The sequence below is a fragment of the Leptodactylus fuscus genome, chromosome 1 (assembly GCF_031893055.1).
Source record: "Leptodactylus fuscus isolate aLepFus1 chromosome 1, aLepFus1.hap2, whole genome shotgun sequence".
NCBI classification, from domain to species: domain Eukaryota; kingdom Metazoa; phylum Chordata; class Amphibia; order Anura; family Leptodactylidae; genus Leptodactylus; species Leptodactylus fuscus.
In genome coordinates this window covers 21225544-21247649 of record NC_134265.1, presented here as the reverse complement: position 1 = coordinate 21247649, position 22106 = coordinate 21225544, and the positions used below count along the sequence as shown (strand labels likewise).

The 22106-nt window shown below is 47.2% G+C and overlaps 1 protein-coding gene across 2 annotated transcripts; it reads right to left on the bottom strand.

Moving 5' to 3' along the window:
* Positions 1-301: 301 nt before the first annotated feature.
* Positions 302-17342, bottom strand: SMAD4 (SMAD family member 4). 2 transcript variants are annotated; one of them, XM_075267747.1, is made up of 12 exons: positions 17142-17342; positions 11137-11424; positions 9046-9220; positions 8086-8115; positions 7607-7825; positions 6396-6515; positions 5986-6102; positions 4583-4633; positions 4192-4375; positions 3889-4057; positions 2571-2709; positions 302-2494 (listed from the first exon to the last, which is right to left on the bottom strand). In XM_075267747.1, exons 2-12 carry the CDS (start codon positions 11374-11376, stop codon positions 2283-2285), a joined length of 1656 nt encoding a protein of 551 aa, XP_075123848.1. In that variant the 5' UTR covers positions 11377-11424; positions 17142-17342; the 3' UTR covers positions 302-2282. The 2 variants fall into 2 exon arrangements, with proteins under 2 accessions (XP_075123848.1, XP_075123857.1); XM_075267756.1 differs by having other exon boundaries at positions 5986-6099.
* Between the last annotated feature and the right edge of the window lie 4764 nt (positions 17343-22106).

The window sequence follows — 22106 nt, the reverse complement described above, 5'->3', positions numbered from 1 at the left end:
GACGGGGGCAGGAACACAATGTCGTGCTGGGGGACCCGGGAACACAATGTTGTGTCGGGGGGGCCCAGGAGCACAATGCCATGTCGGGGTGCCCGGGAGCACAATGCCGTGTCTGGGGTGCCCGGGAGCACAACGCCGTGCTGGGGGGCCCGGGAACACAATGTCGTGCCGAGTGGGACCAGGGAGCACAATGCCGTGACGGGGGCAGGAACACAATGCTGTGGATTGAGAGATGTAAAATTTGAAAAATTCACTATGTTAGGAAGAAGAAAAAAAACAACAAGCCCTCAGCAGATCGTAATAAACCAAAGTTTATTGAGAATTAGTAATTTGTTAGAACACAAGTCACTTTCTACTTTACAAGTCAACAAATGGAGACACTACAACTGCTGCCATATAGAAAATGAGAACCACATAATGCAATGGGGTATGTCGTGGCGCTAGTATCTAGATAAAAAGCGTACATGTCCCTCGGAGGAATGCGTCCTATCATCGGGACCATCTCATATATACAAGGCCGCTGCTTAATGTCTGGACCTAGAAAGGTACTGGGGGGGAGGTGTACGTAGTCTCCAGCATGAATGACGCCTCCATGTGTACAACTACTGAACTACGGGTTTAAAAAAAAAAATAAAAAAAATACAAAGTATATACAATGGGACAGCGCAGAGTCGCTAAAATCTCAAAATTGGTTTTACAAAATTAAAAAAAAAAAAAAAAAAAGTTTTAAGGGTCATAAAATCGGGAAATTTACAATTATGGCAATGTCCTGTAGAACACAAAAAAAATAAAACTATTAAAATGGTCACCACATTGCTGTAATAAAGGCTGATGTCCCCTCCCTGAAATAATAGGGGGCCTTCTAGTCTATTAATGAAATGTACAATGAAGATTAGTAATCCGTTTCAGCCCAGACCGCTAAATAACAGCGCCACCTCTGTCTACCAGGTTGTGTGTGGTAATGCAGTCCTGCCTCAGTCACTTTAGTGGAGGTGTGGGCAGATGTGGCGATACCGATCAAAAAACCATTAAATGACACTGTAATACATAGGGAAAGATTAAAAAAAAAATCTGATCACCTCCATAAAAGAGAAGCAGCAGAAGCATCGAGGCAGGAAAAGCCTCGAACCTCCGAGATGACAGTATCACCCCGATTCTGCAATATGGCTTCCTCCACAGTGTCCTGGTATTAGTTACATGGGTATGGGGGGGAGGGGGCTCTGCTACAGGTCAAAGAAAATAAATTATCAAGAAAATCATGATCACAACCCATCGTGAACATAAGGACACTCGTATTTTTGGTGTGGGGTTGAAGGGTATCGGGTTTAGTGTATAAATCTAGTGTATTTGGTTGCATGCAAAAAGTCACAGCTGTCAGGTGAGGGTAGCAAAATAAAAGGTGCGTTTGTGTAGGGGGGGGGGGATGGGCGCCTTTACTTTTCACATCTGTATTTTAGACATAAGACATCAGAAATCTATCAGATAGTTGTGTGGCTGATAACAGGGAGCAATCGAACAAATCCACCTGTACAGTAAATAAAGAGAAGCCAGACTTAAAGGGGTTTCCTTGGATTGCTCAGCCCCATTTATTTGGCTGGGACTGAGCTGCAGCAGGCCATGTATCCGATGAATGTGAAGTCACTGGCCTGAGAAGAAGTAAAGCTCAAGATCATAGTCCAGAAAACTCCTTTAAGGTTTATTGTCCATTTAAATCCCTACTTTATTAATTGTACATAGGGGAGGGCTTAAAACCAAGTATTAAAAAAAAATGTGATAAAACTCTTCCCACATTTTGTCCGAGTAGCAGAGAGATAACATTCAGTAATACGAGGTCAGGCAAGTACAGCTCCCTCTATGGACTAGGAAGCGGTGGTGCGACGCTTATTCGCAAGTTTTCTGATTGCTGCTTCACAAATATGCACCAAAGGGGTTAAAAAGTAATTTCGCAGTCCTGGTCTGAAGGCTGTTACGAGGCACGTTCAATGCGTATATCCTATTCGAGAAGCTGGCGGTACCTAAACTTTATGTAGAATCCACAGCAAAGAAAAAAAATATAATGTCGTTTTGCAGCAAAATAAACAACAAAAAAACAAAAAAGGGGGCCAAAAAAAAAAAAACGAATTCTGCCCTGGCTTGGGGTAAGGGGGAGAAGATATGTGCATATATTTATTTATATATATATATATCTATTTATATATATACTCATGATTACAAATAATGACCGCGATTCTCAGTCCGCCATCTTGATAACGTAGGTGATACACTTGATGGTTTCCTGCTCATTAGTCCAGGGGCTGAGGGTCTGCGATGGGCATGGTGTGGAGGACTTCGTCCAGGAGCTGCAGGGCACGATGCAAGTGAATCTCTATCCAGCAGGGGGTCTCCTTAATACTCTGCCGTGGGTAATCGGGACCCCAGCCCTTCACAAAGCTCATGCGCAGGATACAGAGTCTTCGGAGGTCATCCACTCCGATCCCTGCGGCGGCCGAAAGGCCTGAGAGAAAACAAAAGGTTGTCAGATCCAGCGTACCCGGTCTTATTCCCTATCCGGGATACTGAGCGCCACTTACTGATCGCTGGTGCAATCCCGCCCACTGATCCAGGTCCAGGTATATTCCCAGCTACGGCCGCTGCTTGAGCCGCCGCCGCTGCCTGCGCTGTGGCCGCCTGCTGCTGCATCTGTCTGTGACACTGGCGCAAGTCAAATACCTGGAACGAGAAGAAACACGTGTTAACAGTCAAAGTATCGCCTCAGCCCACGACCTACTAGGATACTGGCCAACGCATGCGGTGGAACGGTTGCTGACTAGCCCAAGAATCACAACTAGAATTGCTGAAAACTATGCACAAAATTGCTAAAAACCACCACCACCAAAAAAAAAAAACTATTTCACCATCTTAACGGGGTTGGTCCAAGATGTGAAGTTGTTCCCTATCTGTAGGACAGGCGATAACTTTCTGATCAGTGAGGGTCTTCGAGTGGGGTCCCCGCTCATTCTCAGAAAGGGGACCTGTTCACCTGTGCATTGAACTTTATAGAGCAGTGCTGCAGTATCTACACCCTGGTGGTCTGTGGGGACCTCAGGGGTCGGACCCCACAGATCTAATTAAGGATAGGTCATCAATCGTAAAAGGGTTATCCAGTTTCTAAGCTTTATTACTAACACATACCTGGATCCCCTGGAGCTCTGTTTACTACCTAAGCAGAAGGCAGATGGATTTTTCGATCCTTTGTCTCCCCTATATTACAGACTCCCCTCTACTCGGGCTACAGGTCCATTAGGTAGAGTGATTAGGTCATGTGACAGTCGGTGCCTCAGCAGGGGAGACAGAAGAATCAGATTTTCGGCCTCCCCAGTTGCCCCAACACCCACACAGGTTACAAACGGGGCACCGGTGGGAATGGGGTGCAGGGAATATACTGGTAAGCTTTGTTATTCCGCAGATAACCCCTGGGTTATGTAAATTTGCTATCGCCATGATCATACCGACACACACAATACAGGGAATGTCATTTTTGCTGTATAATAAAAACAAAACCCATAAGTTGACTAGGTTCCCCCCCCCCCCTAATTCCACCCACTTGGATTTTTTTCCCAGCTTTCAACCACTTCCATATCTCTTTGGCGTGGTTGATATGGCCTAATACCTATGGAAAACCAATGCACGGCCCCAGGCAACCCACTGACACGCTCACAATGGTTTCCTTAGGTGCCATGATCAAAATCACCTGCAGCAACTAAGGAGTTAAATGGCCCGGGATCAACATGAACACAATACGTCGATAAAAAGCAAGGGGTTTAATCGGCTGTCTTGGAATACTTTTCTTATGGTGGTTGTCGGCTGCGCCAGTCTCCGTTACAACACTAAACCGTGAGCACTTATTACCTTAATGTAAGCGCTGGGATAGATCTTGTGCACGGCGTCCCCCGGTGCTCGGCCCGCCTCTCGGTCCAAGTAGTAGCTCTGGACAAACACTGCGTGGTCGCTGAGACATCGCACCCAGACATCACCTTCTCCTTTACACTCCAGCTGCACACCTTTCCCTATGTGTAACCTGGGAGTAAAGACACAACGCATTTTAATTTTCCTTTTATTGTATTTTTTTGCATCATCCAGGTGATTTTTCATACCAAGCCGCCATGTCTATGTACCACAAGGTCACCTATAATATTACTCTACATTTATTACCTTGCTCTCTCGATGGCTTCTGTCCTGTGAACGTTGGATAGTTGTCCCAAGCAGAATCGGTCGCCACCGGATGGGTCTACGTAACCGTCGACAGTAACTATGGGGCAGCTTGAAGGAACTTTAAAGGTTTCTCCCACCTGAACATCCATTTCAAAGTACGCAATGGAGCACCAATACTCGGGAGCTGTGGGATAAAAAGCAATGCAAGCTATTACAGAGCAACAGCTAGGGGGCGCTAGAACGGACGTGTACGAAAAAAAATTTGAAGAAATGTTCCTTAGGAGATAAGCTCTGTCTAATGCTTCCACCTTTAGCAAAATGGACCATGAACCCCAAACAGGGGCGTATAATAACACACACAGAAAATTAGGGGCACAATCCGGAGACTCACCTGGGTGATTAGAGATCGGAGGCTGGAAGGCGAGCTCGTTATGTACCGGCCCTAAAAATAACACATCATTGTTACCTAAGCAGCACGTGTCTTATTAAATCACAATACGTATGAATCATAAAGAGTACTGTGCAAAAGTTTTAGGCGGACAAAGAAATGCAACCCAGTAACAATCCTTTCAGAAATAGAAGGGTTGATAGAGTATTTCTGTCAATGAACGAAATGAAGTGAATAAAGAAAAGAGAAACGTAAATCCCATCAATATTCGGTGTGACCTTTGCCCTCCATCAGTTCTTCTGGGTACTTGCAGACAGGTCTTGGCAGAACTGGGCAGGGAAGTCGCTGCCGCCATCTTGGAGAACGAAGCACAGATCTTCTGTGTATGTTGCTTGCTCCGATCAGTCTGTCTCTTCATGTCATCGCAGCCAGACTGGATGATGATAAGATCAGTGTTATATCTGTGGGGGCCGTATCAACGCTTCCAGGACTCCGCCTCCAAAGGGTAAAGGTCACACCGAATATTGATGAGATTTACGTTTCTCTTTTCTTCATTCAACTCATATTGTTCATTAACCCTTCTATTTCTGAAAGCATCCTTATCCCGCAGCCTTGTTTCCACTCTTGCACGGTCCTGTAAGTAGAGGTGAGCACAGGTACACCTTTTTGTAACGGTATGACAGTGGAGTAGTAGCCCAAACACAGTCATAGTGCTCTGTGAGGCCTTGAGTCGGGATACCCAGCGGTTATTCGGTTGCAAATATGCACCAGTAATAGACCTGTAAAGAGTTTGGTCACATGTAAAGGTCCTTGTCAAGAAGGTATTTTTTGTTCCGTTGCGACACCCATTCTATATACAGCGCAGACCTGGAAGTAGTTGACTCTGCAGCTTAGCTCCACTTGACGTCACGGAGAACCGAGTTGCAGCGAAAGCACCTGACCACTATACAAAGCCATACATACAGGGGTCACCTGTCAGCCACCCACTGAGCGCATAGTTATGGCCGATACCCTTTAAGTTACATCTCCAAACCACTGAAGAAATATTTGTTGTTGGACAAGCCCTTTAAAGAAGAGTTTCCCCTAAATCTATCTAGACATCATGAGCTTTGGAGATGCCAGGCATTCCTATTGTGCATGTAGGGTCCTGTTCACACACTGCAACTGTTTCAGAAAATTCTGCAAGCATGTGTGACTATATAGAAGATAATATGTGAATTAATATAGAATACGTCCCAAACCTGAGGACTATCACCTGTACAATGGTAGCAAATCAACTAAGAGAGAGTCTGGAAATGACAAATTAAGTGGAAAAACCCATAAAGAAAAAGGGGGAAAAAAAGAAAGAAAAAAAGTGTATGATCCATGGGGAAAAAAAAAAAACAATATAGGAAGGTAAAACTTACAGTAATGTCCAGGATGGGGCATGGGTGGATGATGCTGAAGATGTCCGTTCTGGTGGTGAGACATATTGGGGGTGTAAGGTGCGGTTCTACTTCCAGTCCAGGTTGTGGTACTGTCTACTAAAACATCACACAGAATATGGTTATAATACCGGCCCTTAGAATATGTCTCAGGCAGGAATAACATGGAAAGGGGCGCAATAGCAATGTGTCAAAGGATGAGGAGCAACAAAAAGTAAAAAGGAGCCATGCTGAATAGGTCAATGGCGAGGGATGCAACACAATGGAGGAAGGCTTCCTGCACTGTGCGGAGTGTGATGATGGTCTATACATGGTGCAGGGCGGCACGCCTCCTCATATAACCCCGCACCGAGGTGCTATACTAACTTTTCAGACAGTTTGCAGCCACTTACTGTGATGATATGTGGCTGGCTGAGCGTTGAAGCCGTTCTGTTGTGTCCCCTGAGGAGGCACGGAGGCGATCTGCAGCAGTCCCTCACCGTGCGATGCTGCCAATAAACTTGTGGGCTGACCTGGGGAAAGGGGGGGGGGGGGGAGAGAGAACATCTTCAGTCTACCAGGATCGATACTGCCAATAACTTTCACTCTCGGCTCGGATACATCGCTCAGCAAATCTCACATTCACAATAACAATCGTCTCCAGTCACACATCACTGTCTCGCCTCCACAGCGGTAATGAGCCCGAGCGGAGGCGCATCGAACTGCCAAACAGGAAAGGCAACAGCAATGGTTCTACTGGGATAGAAGTTGTCAAAAGTAACAGACGGTATCAGATTCTCATCCGCCAGCGCACGCGGATACCGAGAGGGGAGAAAACAAGTGATAAATGGGAGGGATGCTGAGAAGAGCTTTATTGTATGCCAGCTGCATTTACTACACAAGAGTGCCCCTGATATTACCTGGATACCCCCCCCCCCCCTTATTACGGATATCCTGAATCTAATAGGGTAAACTGACCGGGATCATAACCTTCTCCTTTACTATGACCTACTATGTCTTAAAGGGGCTCGCCAAGATTTTTCCAAGTGATTGTACGTGGGTGCAAATGACCCAACAGGCGTATACAAAACAACCAGAGATTTACTTCATACCCAATGAACTGCCGGAATTTATCTCTTAGATTTCAGGGAGCAATACATGGATGAACTATCTATCAATATGTGATTGGTGGGGTCCAACACCCAAGTCCCTGCAGTGCTCAGCTCAGTGGTGCCGCCTCTCCACTGACTACCAAGCATAGCGCCATACATTCTATTGTGGCTGTGCTTGGTATTGCAGCTCTGGCCCATTCATTTGAAGGTGGTCCTTTCAAAAAGAAGAGACCTAAGGATGGGTCATCAGTGAATGAATCCCAGAAAATGTCTAACATCGAGAACAATTTTTTTTTCTCTAATCTGTTTTAATATCCATCTGTAGGTCTTTATTTTCTATACATATTAATACAGAATTATTTTAGCAGCCGGATTGTCTTTTTACAGCAGCTCAGAGAATCACTTTACGGCAGCCAAATAAAACAAAGGGACTAAATCTGGAGAGGACTTGTTGACTCCCATGGGGCAGTGTTGTGGGCATGCTCAGTGAATGCATAGGGATAGTTACTTACTTGTTGAGGGGACAGGGATGCTGGAGAAGCTGGAGGCATTGGGCGTGCTGGGCTCACTAGATGCCAGCAGTGACGAGTTGCTGTAGCTCTCGCTGGAGGACCTGTTGCTTGGTGGGTGCTGGATGGTCTGTATTGAATGTCCATCAGAGGAGGAGATGCTCTGCTGTCCTTCCACATAGTCATGGCCGTACTCATCCTTCACCAGTAAGCTAGACGGAGCTGCAAGAATTACAGGGAGACAATTACTGACAATGCAGGAGATAAAAGAACAATATAAATCATCTCCTTCTCAAACTGTTGCTGTAACCAAAGACATGCAAGGCATACTGGGACACAACAGGCTGCAGTGCACTGCTCTACAGAAACACAAAGCAACAGATAGACAACTGCTAAGAAACCCTGCAGAGAGAAGCAGACACAATACGGAGGAAGGCAAGAGCCAGCAAAATGGCGGGCTCATCTCATAGGCAATGTCTTACCTGTACTTTGAATGGTCAGCCCAGACAAGTCTGAAAAAGAAAAGGGTGTCATGTTAGAAATGGTAAAGCAGAACGGAAACCCCAAACACCTTCAATGTAAGTTACCATCTATTTTGGAATGATAGAGCGCTCTCTTCTGGAAGTCTTAGGGCTCGTTCACATGTGGGCAAAGGGGCGGATTTTGACAGCGGATTTCACTTCAAAAACCGCCCCTTTACAATGGTGGTCTATGCAGACCGCCGGGCTTCGTTTTTCTGCTATCGGCGGGCTGCTGCTAGCGGAGAAAAGAAGTGACATATCCTTTCTTCAAGCGGAAACCGCGGCACGCTGGGCCGCGGCTTCCGCCTAGCGGCAGCACCCTCCTGTGTCGGCTCATTCATTTGAGCCGACATAGGAGGGGAAAGTCGCGACCGCAATGGTCGCGGCAGGTGGGTTTTGACCAAAGAGAAACGCGGGGGGATAATACTGTGTGCAGGGGCCACTATGGGGGATAATACTGTGTGCAGGGGCCACTATGGGGCATAATACTGTGTGCAGGGGCCACTATGGGGCATAATACTGTGTACAAGGGCCACTATGGGGCATAATACTGTGTGCAGGGGCCACTATGGGACGTAATACTGTGTGCAGGGGCCACTATGGGACATAATACTAAGTACAGGGGCTACTATGGGACATAATACTAAGTACAGGGGCCACTATGGGGCATAATAGTGCATGCAGGAATGTTCTTTTTTTTTTTCAGCAATAAATGTGAATTTTTTTTCAATGAAAAAAATAAGACATGCCCTGAAAATAAGACATAGCGCATGTTTGGGAGCAAAAATTAATATAAGATACTGTCTTATTTTCTGGGAAACGGTAAAATGCACCCATAGCACCACCTCACTGTACATAACATAAGCACATATCATCCGTTTTCTCTACAATGCACTGATATAGCAGCACTCGGTCTCTCACCTATTCCTGGGGACACCACGCGCTCGTAGTGATATGGATTGACACAGACGCTGTCACACTTCAGGTCAAAAGCATACTGACAATATTTAACATGTTTCAGCTCATTCTTGTGAAGATCCGGCCACCTCCAGAGACGGGCGTAGATGACGTGAGGGAAACCTTTCCTTCCAGCCACCTGTAGAGAACATGGAGAACTGTAATAACGCAGCTTCAAGATCCCAAAGACGCAACCCATAAAGTCGCATTCATCCACAGACCTCATTCACATGATGACTGCCATATTAGACAGAAGTGCGGGGCTATTTCTGGGAGAAAGAAGTTCCTCAAACTACTTCTACAGAAACTGCTTAGAACCCAAGACACCAACAGGGACATCGTATGTCGGCAGATGGCGCCAAAGGTCACTTGTCAAAAGAGCGGACATCACAGGAGAGGAAGCGGTGTCACGAGGCAGAAGACTGTGGTCAATGGAATGGCTTAAGGAGAACTAATGTGAACATGGACCACAATTACATCCATATCTGTAGCACGCTGTGTGTTATATCCATGCGATGGACTCTAATATTACACCGCACACCAGACACACGTAAGGGGAGGGAGACTTAGGCAGCGCTTCCACTTCCATCCATCTGGTGTTATTAATGTCCATCATGTGACAGATCCGACACAGCCTTTAACCCCTTCCTGCCAAACTCATTTTTGCATTTTTTAACTCCCAGCCTTCCAAAAACTTTTTTTTTATTTTTCCATCCAAAGTGCCATACAAGGCCTTATTCAGTGTGGGACACATGATACTACGTAACAGTACCACTTAATATTCTATACTATTTACTGGGAAGGTAGGAAAAAAAAACAACTTCTGAATGGGGTGGAATTAGAGAAAAAATTACATTTGCACCATTTTCTTTATATCAGCTTTTTTTTTTTTTACCGGTGCAATGTTTACCATAGGACAGTGATGGCGAACCTTTTAGAGACTGAGTGCCCAAACTGCAACCCAAAACCCACTAAATTATCACAAAGTGCCAACACGGCAATTTAACCTTAATAATTTGCGGATCCACAATTGTACACAATTACAGACCTGGAAATATGGTCATACAAATGGGGCTTTATAGAGATTTCTGCTCCACTGTGACCCCACACAGTATAATCTGCTGCACAGTGGTCCCGCACACAGTACAATCTGCTGCACAGTGGTCCCGCACACAGTACAATCTGCTCCACAGTGACCCCCACACAGTACAATCTGCTGCACAGTGGTCCCCCACACAGTACAATCTGCTGCACAGTGGTCCCGCACACAGTACAATCTGCTGCACAGTGGTCCCGCACACAGTACAATCTGCTCCACAGTGACCCCCACACAGTACAATCTGCTCCACAGTGACCCCCCACACAGTACAATCTGCTGCACAGTGGTCCCCACACAGTACAATCTGCTGCACAGTGGTCCCCACACACAGTACAATCTGCTCCACAGTGGCCCCCACACAGTACAATTTGCTCCATGGTGGGCTAAACTGCGCCGTGCAGTATAATCTGTTCCACTGATGGATGCCCAAAAAGAGGGCTCTGAGTGCCACCTCTGGCACCCATGCCATAGGTTCGCCATCACGGCCATAGGAGATAAAATGTTTTAGATATTTTTATAGTTTGGCCATCTTCAGGCAAATCGCAGAAGCTATATTCCTATGAAAGGGCAGGTAGCATTCACATGGGCACAGAGGGGTACAGCAGCAATGAACGCCCATGATCAGAGAACCCCCTTATTTTAGGCATTACTGCCAGGTCTCTGCTGTTTGAAACAGGGAAGACCAGTGGTTAAATCGCCAGCTCTGGTTTTGAGTGGATGCCACAATGAGTGCCGACATACACTAAAATAGTATGGGGGCTGCTGGCAAGGGGCTAAAGGGATCTTCTGACTTACATGCTCTGATGGGGCCTGCTTCTCAAAGTTTGCCAAGATGGGGCAATGTTTTAGAGGCTACAGTACCGTAGCTTAGCCCATACATACCATAGGTGTTGGAAAGTACAGACACTGCCCACGCAACAACAAAAAAAACAAAAAAAACTTTAGCAAGTACTTACCTGAAGGCGTCCGTCTAATGTTCTTTGGATGGTGACACATTTGCTGGGGTGAGCGCCGTTCGTAGTGATGGCGGTGATCAGGGAATCTAATTCATCCTTCTTCTCTTTCAACTTTTTTACTAAACTCTCGATGGCTCTCTTAGCAAAAGTCTCGCTCTCCCCGCCCTGGCGGTGACACATTAGGCTGTGGACGATGCTCAGACAGGCATCATTGCTGGTGGGGGTGTTTGTGATGGACATGTTGTCACCAGTGATTCTCTCCCCAGGTTAATATTTCAGCTGGTGAGCCTAAAAAACACAAAGTCAGAGAAGTCAGTGACGTCCATAGTACAAGGAAGGCGCTAAACACGTTACATACATTTCCCATCAGCAGAAGACATGGATCCCTGACTGCAGCCTACAAGAATGGGAAGATTGAAGTAAATGGAGGAGAGCACTGAATCGGAATTTGTTATTTTTTTTTTTATTTTTTTTTTATTTGAAGGCATTTGCAGGGGTAGTTTTTATTTTTTAATAACTTGACAACCCCTTTTAGCTGGCCATACCTTTTCGATGTACATCGCCTGTTCAGCTGACAGGTATAATGGTGTCCCCAGCCTCAATTTCTTGGAGACATAGGTCACTACCAGAGGTGGTTAACCAGCTGCACTAATAGCATAGAAAATCTCACCGGCATGCTGCAACTAAAACCTGAAACCTACCACTAGGGGCGTGACCATAAAGTTAGGTTAGCTCCAAAATTCTAGGTGCCAGTGGCGTAAGTACCAGGGTAGCAGCTGCCACAAGTCCCGGGACAGCTGCTACCACTGCGGGGGTTTTTTTCTTAATAGGACGGTACTCCAGCCGGTAACCGGCTCTATTTACTTACCGATCCTGGCAGGGACCCGGGATCGGTAAAGTGACGCTGCAGGCCCCACAAACACTTATTATTCTCAGGGGTCTTTTCAGACTCCCCCAAGTATAATGATCAGAGGCCCGGTGGATGTAAGAGAACATAAAAAACATTGTTACTTACCTCTCCATGCTCCAAACAGGCTTTGGGCCTAGTTTTGTGACGTTCCATGACTGGGGCCTGCATGCCGAGTCATGTGACGTCCGGACGTCATTGAAGATGGCTGACACCACCAAGGACTGCAATTGAGCCGGGGATAGGTAAGTGACAGTGTTTTTTATGTTTGTATCCCCCCCCTTGGGTCTTTGATTATTATACTATGCTTATGGGTGTCCACAGTGGGGCATAATACTGTGTGCAGGGGCCACTATGGGGGGATAATACAGTGTGCAGGGGCCACTATGGGGGGATAATACAGTGTGCAGGGGCCACTATGGGGGGATAATACAGTGTGCAGGGGCCACTATGGGGCATAATACTGTGTGCAGGGGCCACTATGGGGGGATAATACAGTGTGCAGGGGCCACTATGGGGCATAATACTGTGCGCAGGGGCCACTATGGGGCATAATACTGTGTGCAGGGGCCACTATGGGACATAATACTGTGTGCAGGGGCCACTATGGGGTATAATACTGTGTGCAGGGGCCACTATAGGGCATAATACTGTGCGCAGGGGCCACTATGGGGCATAATACTGTGCGCAGGGGCCACTATGGGGACATAATACTGTGTGCAGGGGCCACTATGGGGCATAATACTGTGTGCAGGGGCCACTATGGGGCATAATACTGTGTGCAGGGGACACTATGGGGGCATAATACTGTGTGCAAGGGCCACTATGGGGACATAATACTGTGTGCAGGGGCCACTATGGGGCATAATACTGTGCGCAGGGGTCACTATGGGGCATAATAGTGTGTGCAGGGGCCACTATGGGACATAATACTGTGTGCAGGGGCCACTATGGGGTATAATACTGTGTGCAGGGGCCACTATGGGGCATAATACTGTGTGCAGGGGCCACTATGGGGCATAATACTGTGTGCAGGAGCCACTATGGGGCATAATAATGTGCGTAGGGGTCACTATGGGGCATAATAGTGTGTGCAGGGGCCACTATGGGGCATAATAGAGCATGCAGGAAGGCGCGGGGGGGGGGGGGGGGACATGTCAAAAGTTCGCCACGGGGCCCCGCCATTCCTAGTTACACCACTGCTAGGTGCATTAGCCCCATGGATCCAGAACTTTGCTCTGCCCCGATGTCCAGCCTGAAAGCTGAGCCCAGTACTGCCCTCAGTGGTAGGTGACAAGATTGCCTAGTCTAGATTTTATTGCTGGCTTCTTAGTGGGCCAGTGAGTTCATTCACCGATTTAACACTTGCAGTTTTAAGCAGTGACCATATAAACCCCACAGATCGCTGTCACCCCAGTAAATCTATAGGCAGCGCTGCAGATTCCTATCCACGAAGGCGACAATGCCGGTCACGTGGCCCCCTGCCCTCCCATCACTTAACAATTCAAGCCATAAACAAACACAACACACATGGAAAATTCTGCTTTGTCCGGCCAAAAATAACAGCGCAGGAAACAGCTCTGCCTCTGTAGCGACTGTCAAATCAAAGCTCGCTGCGGACATTAACCCTTCCGTTGTCCTGAGCCGCTGCCGGCCCTGGTGGCTAATGTGATAGATACCGAGGGTAACAGACGGCACATTAGTGGTGGAGGGAGGCCAGGTCCGCAGCACACAACATGATACCTTAATGGGCCCGATCATGGGCTGTATCCTATGGGACTGCAGAAGCTGCCATAGAGCCTCGTGTTACTGCTCAGGGGCAGAGCCGTTACAATGTACAAAGATCAAGATCCAGGTCAGCGTTCAGCAGCTATTCCAATCAGAGACCATTACGGTACATGCAGCAGATACCCATAAGGGCCTGATATACGAGAGTCCAACTAACGGGACCCCGACCATCAGGAGAGGTTGTTTAGTCATTACCTCCAGCGACATCAGGATGCCCTGCCGCCATGGTGAGGACCCCTTTAACCCACAATTAATTCAATGTTCTGCCCATACGCACTGTATAACCTGCTTGTTGGTCCTAGTAGAAACCAGGAAATGTACACTACTGCCAATAGCAGTAGGTCTGGTCACTTAAAGGGATCTTATGGTACTTCTTTATCCATGTCTAGCCTTAGGATAGGTCAATAATATAAGATTGCAGTGTCTGAAACCAGAGACCCCCACCGATCAGCTGGTTGAATTGGTTACAGCATTTAGATGAGCACTGCGGCCTTACTTATCATTGGGGTTGTGCTTGGTATTGCAGCTCAGCCCCATTCACTTGTATGAACCTGAGCGGCGATGGCGTCATGTGACCGATGAAAGTGAAGCGAAAGTGGTGCTCACTGAACATTGTTGATGCTTCAAAGAGGGTGTTGGGTATCGACTGACAACCCCTTCACACAAGGGGAAGCCAAATTTTTGCAGAGTCCCGTGCCCCGATTTCGGATTTCCATGTTTGTTTCTTTTCTTAAACTATAAGACTTTCAATAAAAACCGATTACACAAATTTTTGCAGGGTCAGATCCCCACCCATCTAATAAGTATACGATAGGTTTATAAATGGGTGGAGCTGGTGACCCCCTTTAACGAAGAAGACCCCAGACACCTGCATTTGGCAGCACTACTGGAAGAGCTCTGTGTGAACTGGTACCAGGAGGGGCGGTTATGGCTGAAAACAACCCAAAACCACTGTTACCCTGGCTCCGACACCCCGAGCACTCGTCTGATGTGATCCAGATAGTAGTATCATATACCAGTGTTCTGCACAGGCCAGCCGGGAGGCGCCAACTCAGGACTCCGACCAAAGCTATAAGTGGAACCTGTTACTACCTGGAGGAGACAGAGAAAGTGATCGCACAGGACAGTCACAGCCCCGCTGGCACAATACATTTTATTTTGACCAATTTCCAAAAATAGATGATTGGCGTGAACAGAGACCATAAATCACAACTGTAGTGTGCGACTATGCAGGGTGTTGGAGCCGTGGCCTACTACATATACCCTGTGGCAACCAATACTGCAGTCTGGCTACTAGTGCATTCACTAAGAAGACGCAGACACAATCCTGAGGAGCGAACCCAGAATACAAGAGGCGGCTAGAGATTCTTGTACGCCCGGCACCTCCACCGAACAGCTGATATCAGTAAGCCTAGGTTCACATCTGCGTTAGATTCTCTGCCTAAAATTGGCAAGCAGAACTTTCCTCTCCGCTGCTTTTGTACTGACATTATCACAATCTATGGGGTCTGCGGGTAACCGCTTTTTTAGTAGACAGGCTCTCCATCTTTTGGGGCCCTTTGCTGAGCCAAATAACGGAGAACTGAACGCTAGTGTGAACCTAGCAACAACATGCGACACACACACCACAACAGGAAGCACAGCGCCACTCTTCCTGTAGTGTTCGAGTCAGGTTACTGCAAGTGAATGTGAGCTTAAGGAGTTACGGCAATGATACCCAAAATGGAGCTGTGCTTCCGATTCCGTTCTGTGGTAATTCTGATGCTGGCCAAATGACTTTTCCTTAATTTAGGTGATCGATATCTTAACCCAGATGACCAAACCTGGCAGGCTAACACGTTTGTGAAGGAAGGGGTGTCCCAAAATTTGTCACAGATTTATGACCAATCCTATGATCTCCTTCAATATGGAGAACACACAAGCTGAGCTGAGCCCAGTGTACACGTGCGTAGGAGGGTCAGGAGGAATAGCCATGAGCCAAATTAGTTTTATGTGACAACTAAAGTATATGGTCAATATTATTTATCAGTCTGAACAAGTCCCTGCAGAAATCACTATAGGGGTGCCCTTCCCCAATACTGATATAACCGATTATATACATGTATCGCAGTCATAACTATTTTATTACGGCGTCAGCCCAATATGCCCAGGGGAACTCTTACAGCCTCACCATTACAGATGGTCATACCATTACTGGAGATACCAGATGTCACCAGGGGGCGCAGGTCATGCTATTGGCTTTGTGCAAGGATCAGATAGGGGTGTGGGCCCTGACAACATAAGGTCACAGCCATGTTATACTAGGGCAGGTCACCAGGGGGCATCACTTTATTACCTATCCCTCTCTGGAACCCAACAGCAGACGATCACTCCCCCCATTGGGGGAACTAAGCAAAACATGGCACCCATTATGATCAAAGTATAGACGTGCCACAGCCAACCATCAGTGTGTGAAATCTCCCACAGACCTAATAGTACACGCAGCTGAGGGTTTGCTACAATATCCTGTGTAGGCACAACGTAAGCTAATGTGAAGTACAACAGGCGTCAGACATACGGGGTACGGCTGCTAGAAGGATTCAATGGGGGTCCTGTGTAACCCCAAAAACGCCCCGACTGCTGGTTAAGACTACGACTAAATGGTGGCTTTTGCCACAACTCCCATTGCCCAAAGATTGCCGGGTCGCCCTGCGTTGCCTTCACCGTGTGGCATCGAGTCAAACTTCGCTCGACTGGTGCCCTAACATTAGTGAAAGTGCCGCAGGCCGCCACCAGATTCTGCCTGTAGCCCTACCAAAATTCATCTCCTCCACGTTATCAGGACAAGGCCACCTTATTCCCCTAATTCTGCAGAAATGTTAAAAAAGCACCACATTCACAGTGTGAACACTCCCCGATGCAATTCCTCCATAGGAACAAATGATATCACAAAATATTAGGAAGTTACCCGCTGATTAACCCCTTCATAGTCCATGGGGGGCCAGGCCTAGCACTGTGACCACCTTGCATGGTACAACATGTTAGTAGTGTAGTCAGGACTGTAGGAAAGCTGAGTGCCGGTCCCTGTGAGAGGAGACCATGTGCTTTACCACTCAGCTTTCCAAGGTGCTGATAACTGATAAATTACTACATGATTTAGAAACCACAGTGATAAATGCAGGGCTGTATCCATGGAGGGGCCACTCAGGCCTACAGTAATTGCGGCCATTATACAATCAGTGGTCAATCAGGTCTGCATACAATCTGATCGCAGGCCCTCGGTGCAGCCGCCCGGGCCCACAGCTGAGCCCCTCCCCTTCCCCCGAGTTACCTTCTCCCAGCAGGACACTGGATCGGATTCCTCAGGACTCTCCGCTAGCCCAGACCTCCGGAACCCTCCAGCCCGGCCCCGACAACACCACCGACGTGCAATTGAAAGCCGGAATCTCCGTTACTCCTCCCGGAATCCTCCGAGCGGCAAAGGCCGCAAACAACAAACCCTCACGGGTCGAGCGTGCGCAAGAGCTCCAGCGGCGGCTACATCCGGGACACTGAGCAGGAGGGTGGGCGGAGCCAGGAGCTAGCGGGAATCAGGGGGCGTGGCTAGCGAGAAATCGAAAAGTGGAGACTATGCGAAAGGGGCGGGGGAGGAGCTATCGCCTTGGTAACGGGAGCAGTGATTGACGGGAGTGTCCAGCTGGGAGATGGGCGGGAAAAAATCTCCACAGGGCTTACCTCAGAGAGCTGGAGCTAGCTGTGTCCTCATCTGTGCGGATCAGATCGTCACATGTAGGGATTGGGTGATATTAGATCGTCACATGTAGGGATTGGGTGATATTAGATCGTCACATGTAGGGATTGGGTGATATTAGATCGTCACATGTAGGGATTGGGTGATATGGGGTCGCTCTGTTCCTTAATATTTTACATACTGAACTGCTATAGGTAAGTGATAGGCTGCTCCCACTCTCATGCTCCCCTCAGGTTGACCGGGTTCGACAAAGATCAGATCCCAATCGGCGATCGAGCAAATTTTACGATCGGGATCGGCTGGAAAATAATCGGAAATCAGATTTTAAAATCGATCCATCCTCAGATCGCAACCCTACCCAACAGTATTTTGTCCTACCCACACCCCCAGGTTGTCCCCACAGAATCCTGCCCTTCCCCCCTCCCCGGGTTGCTTCCACAGTTTCATGTCCCCTACTGTATATATAAAAGAACTAGCTATAACCCACTACTTCGTCCGCTGTCCCCTCACCCTTGCGCGAACCACCTGGAGCGCGGCCCGTGGTCCCCCACGGCCCTTTCCTTGCAGCGGGCACTGGCCCCTCCTACAGCATCGTGAGCCGGGACCCCACGGCCCCGCTGCTGCACCTCAGTCCCTCCCACCACCTGCGCCCCCCTTCCTCTCCTTTAGCGATCACAGTCACCTCCTACATCTACCCCTTCGCCCCACCACCACCTACCCATGACCCCTGTTACCCCCCCCCTTTCCACATGTGCAGTCTGGCCCCCCTACTTACCTTCTGCCCTCTGGTGCCAACCCCCTCCCCTCGAAAGGGGTGGAGGGTCGGCAAACATGGCTGCTCTGGAGCGTTAAAGTAGCAGCCTCCTGGAGTATCGTTAAGGTGAGGGGCAAAGTGGTAAAGTATGTGTAAATGTGATTGTGTGGGGTTAGGGGCTAGGATGTAGAGGGCAATAGGAAGTTTTGTGGATTGCTATGGTCCAAAGTGTGTGAGATTACACAGATGGAGATGTGAGTTTGTGGGGTCCTGGGAAAAACATATCTGCGCTATTGTGATGAAAAGTAGCCTATTCCGCAATCCAGTGTAGTAACTATGTTTGTGGAAACTTTCTGCCAAATCGGTGGAGCGGGTTTTGCGTGATTGAGGAACAAACATTAATACTCTCCTTCCCCTGTTCTCTCTCTGGTCCTGGAGTCTTTAAGGAGTGACAGGTGCGATGAAAGTGATGTCACTACATCGCCCCCTCCTGGTCCCAGGACACCGCAAGGAAAGAAAGCGGCCGGGGGGTGAAGCAGGGAGCGGACCAAAGGACGCCAATGAGTTGGGGTAGCTCGGACCCACTGCCCATGACAGCGAGACAGCAAATGTAAGACTGTCCAAAGAGGTCCCCACTATCCTCGGGCCTGGTGCAAGTTCACTGTTGACCCCATGGTTAAAGCGGCCCCAATCTGGAATATGTAGTTCAGTTCTGAGTACCAGGTCATAGAAAGGATGTCCTAAATTTTGAAAGGGTTCAACGGAGAGCCACAAAACTGATAAGGGCCCTGGAGGACCACGGTTGTGAGAAGGGACTAAGGTCAGGGCCCCATGTAGCGTAAACGCTGTACTGTAAGGACTGTAGAATAGCATACTCTATGAGCTGGTTTTGGACTGTGATTCTTTGGAATAGCCTTACCAGGAGGTGGTTCTATACGTTAAGGACTGTGAATCTGTGGAATAGCCTACCCAGGATCTGGTGCCATACTGTAAGGACTGTGAATCTGTGGAATAGCCTACCCAGGAGCCTGTGCCATACTGTAAGGACTGTGAATCTGTGGAATAGCCTACCCAGGAGCTGGTTGCAGCAGCTAACGGCTTCAAAAATGGATTACATGCCTTCTTAGAGAAAAATAGCATTGATACTAATGGAATGTAAGGAATGTCATGCCATTTCCCATCACCTGGTTAAACTTGATGGACATATGTGTTTTTTCAACCGTACTAAGTGTGTCATTATATAGTCCCAGGTATGCAGATGTGTAATATCTGCACAGACTGGTGGAGTAATGTAGTTTATGTCAGAAAAAAACGTCCAACATCTCATATACTGGAAGCAAACCTTACCAGGGATGATCGTAAAAAGCAGAACACATTTCTCACAAAATGTTACACAGCGGCAAGTCCCCAGAATTTACACAAGGTGATGGGTGACACTCCAGTTTTCACAAGTAACAGTAACTCACGTGCTTGGTGTGCGACTACGTTCAGGCGCAACATGGACTGGGCAAAAATGATCCATTACTGGACCAGCTTCTAAAAAGGAGTCAGAACAACCATACAGTGGGGCAAAAAAGTATTTAGTCAGTCACCAATAGTGCAAGTTCCACCACTTAAAAAGATGAGAGGCGTCTGTAATTTACATCATAGGTAGACCTCAACTATGCGAGACAAAATGAGAAAACAAATCCAGAAAATCACATTGTCTGATTTTGTAAGAATTTATTTGCAAATTATGGTGGAAAATAAGTATTTGGTCACCTACAAACAATCAAGATTTCTGGCTCTCACAGACCTGTAACTTCTTTTTTAAGAGTCTCCTCTTTCCTCCACTCATTACCTGTAGTAATGGCCCCTGTTTAAACTTGTTATCAGTATAAAAAGACACCTGTGCACACCCTCAAACAGTCAGACTCCAAACTCCACTATGGTGAAGACCAAAGAGCTGTCAAAGGACACCAGAAACAAAATTGTAGCCCTGCACCAGGTTGGGAAGACTGAATCTGCAATAGGCAACCAGCTTGGATTGAAGAAATCAACTGTGGGAGCAATAATTAGAAAATGGAAGACATACAAGACCACTGATAATCTCCCTCGATCTGGGGCTCGACGCAAAATCTCACCCCGTGGGGTCAAAATGATCACAAGAACGGTGAGCAAAAATCCCAGAACCACGCAGGGGGACCTAGTGAATGAACTGCAGAGAGCTGGGACCAATGTAACAAAGCCTACCATCAGTAACACACTACGCCGCCAGGGACTCAGATCCTGCAGTGCCAGACGTGTCCCACTGCTTAAGCCAGTACATGTCCGGGCCCATCTGAAGTTTGCTAGAGAGCATTTGGATGATCCAGAAGAGTATTGGGAGAATGTTCTATGGTCTGATGAAACCAAACTGGAACTGTTTGGTAGAAACACAACTTTTCGTGTTTGGAGGAAAAAGAATACTGAGTTGCATCCATCAAACACCATACCTACTGTAAAGCATGGGGGTGGAAACATCATGCTTTGGGGCTGTTTCTCTGCAAAGGGGCCAGGACGACTGATCTGGGTACATGAAAGAATGAATGGGGCCATGTATCGTGAGATTTTGAGTGCAAACCTCCTTCCATCAGCAAGGGCATTGAAGATGAAACGTGGCTGGGTCTTTCAACATAACAATGATCCAAAGCACACCGCCAGGGCAACGAAGGAGTGGCTTTGTAAGAAGCATTTCAAGGTCCTGGAGTGGCCTAGCCAGTCTCCAGATCTCAACCCTATAGAAAACCTTTGGAGGGAGTTGAAAGTCCGTGTTGCCAAGCGACAGCCCCAAAACATCACTGCTCTAGAGGAGATCTACATGGAGGAATGGGCCAACATACCAACAACAGTGTGTGCCAACCTTGTGAAGACTTACAGAAAACGTTTGACCTCTGTCATTGCCAACAAAGGATATAGAACAAAGTATTGAGATGAAATTTTGTTACTGACCAAATACTTATTTTCCACCATAATTTGCAAATAAATTCTTACAAAATCAGACAATGTGATTTTCTGGATTTTTTTTCTCTTTTTGTCTCTCATAGTTGAGGTCTACCTATGATGTAAATTACAGACGCCTCTCATCTTTTTAAGTGGTGGAACTTGCACTATTGGTGACTGACTAAATACTTTTTTGCCCCACTGTATATAACAAGTGCTCGCCCATTGCCCCATAGTTCTGGTTCATAGCACAGGAAACATCAAATAACTTCCCACCTGATACAACACCTAGTGCTACATTCACACATCTGAGGTACACATTTTTCATGGCCATCTTGCACCCAAGGGGCAAATATCAGAACATGACCTATATTTTGATGTTCCGTTACAAACTGCTAAAATATTGGTCGTGTCAATAGCACCCATTCACATACAATGAAGTGAATACAGCTGTCACAAAGATGATTTTCACTTTAGAATCCCGCCAGGAACAACATCTGCAAGGAGTTTGTATGTTCTCCCCGTGTTTGTGTGGATTTCCTCCCATTCTACCAAGACATACTGAAAAAAAAATGTACATATGGGGCTCACAATCTACATTAAAAAAAAAAAGTTGATTTTCACTGTTGTGTGAATATAAGGTAAGTTCAACCACAATTCCACCTCTCCACTGTCAAGAGAAGACATCAACCAACATGTTATATTACCATGTAATGGCATGCTACATCAGGACCTAACCAGTAGTATCCCTGACTACATAGCCAGAGGTATAACCAGTAGGATGCTCTGCTGTATAGCCAGTGGTATAACCAGTAGGATGCTCTGCTGTA

What these genes read in the sequence shown, in the direction of transcription:
- SMAD4 (XM_075267747.1), bottom strand. Translation starts at nt 11,376, where the DNA reads ATGTCCATCACAAACACCCCCACCAGCAATGATGCCTGTCTGAGCATC. An exon ending in CGTGGTGTCCCCAGGAATAG is followed by an intron (nt 8,116 to 9,045) that starts GTGAGAGACCGA and finishes TTTCTTTTTCAG; the next exon opens with ACTTGTCTGGGCTGACCATT. An exon ending in CGGGATTGCACCAGCGATCA is followed by an intron (nt 2,495 to 2,570) that starts GTAAGTGGCGCT and finishes GTTTTCTCTCAG; the next exon opens with GCCTTTCGGCCGCCGCAGGG.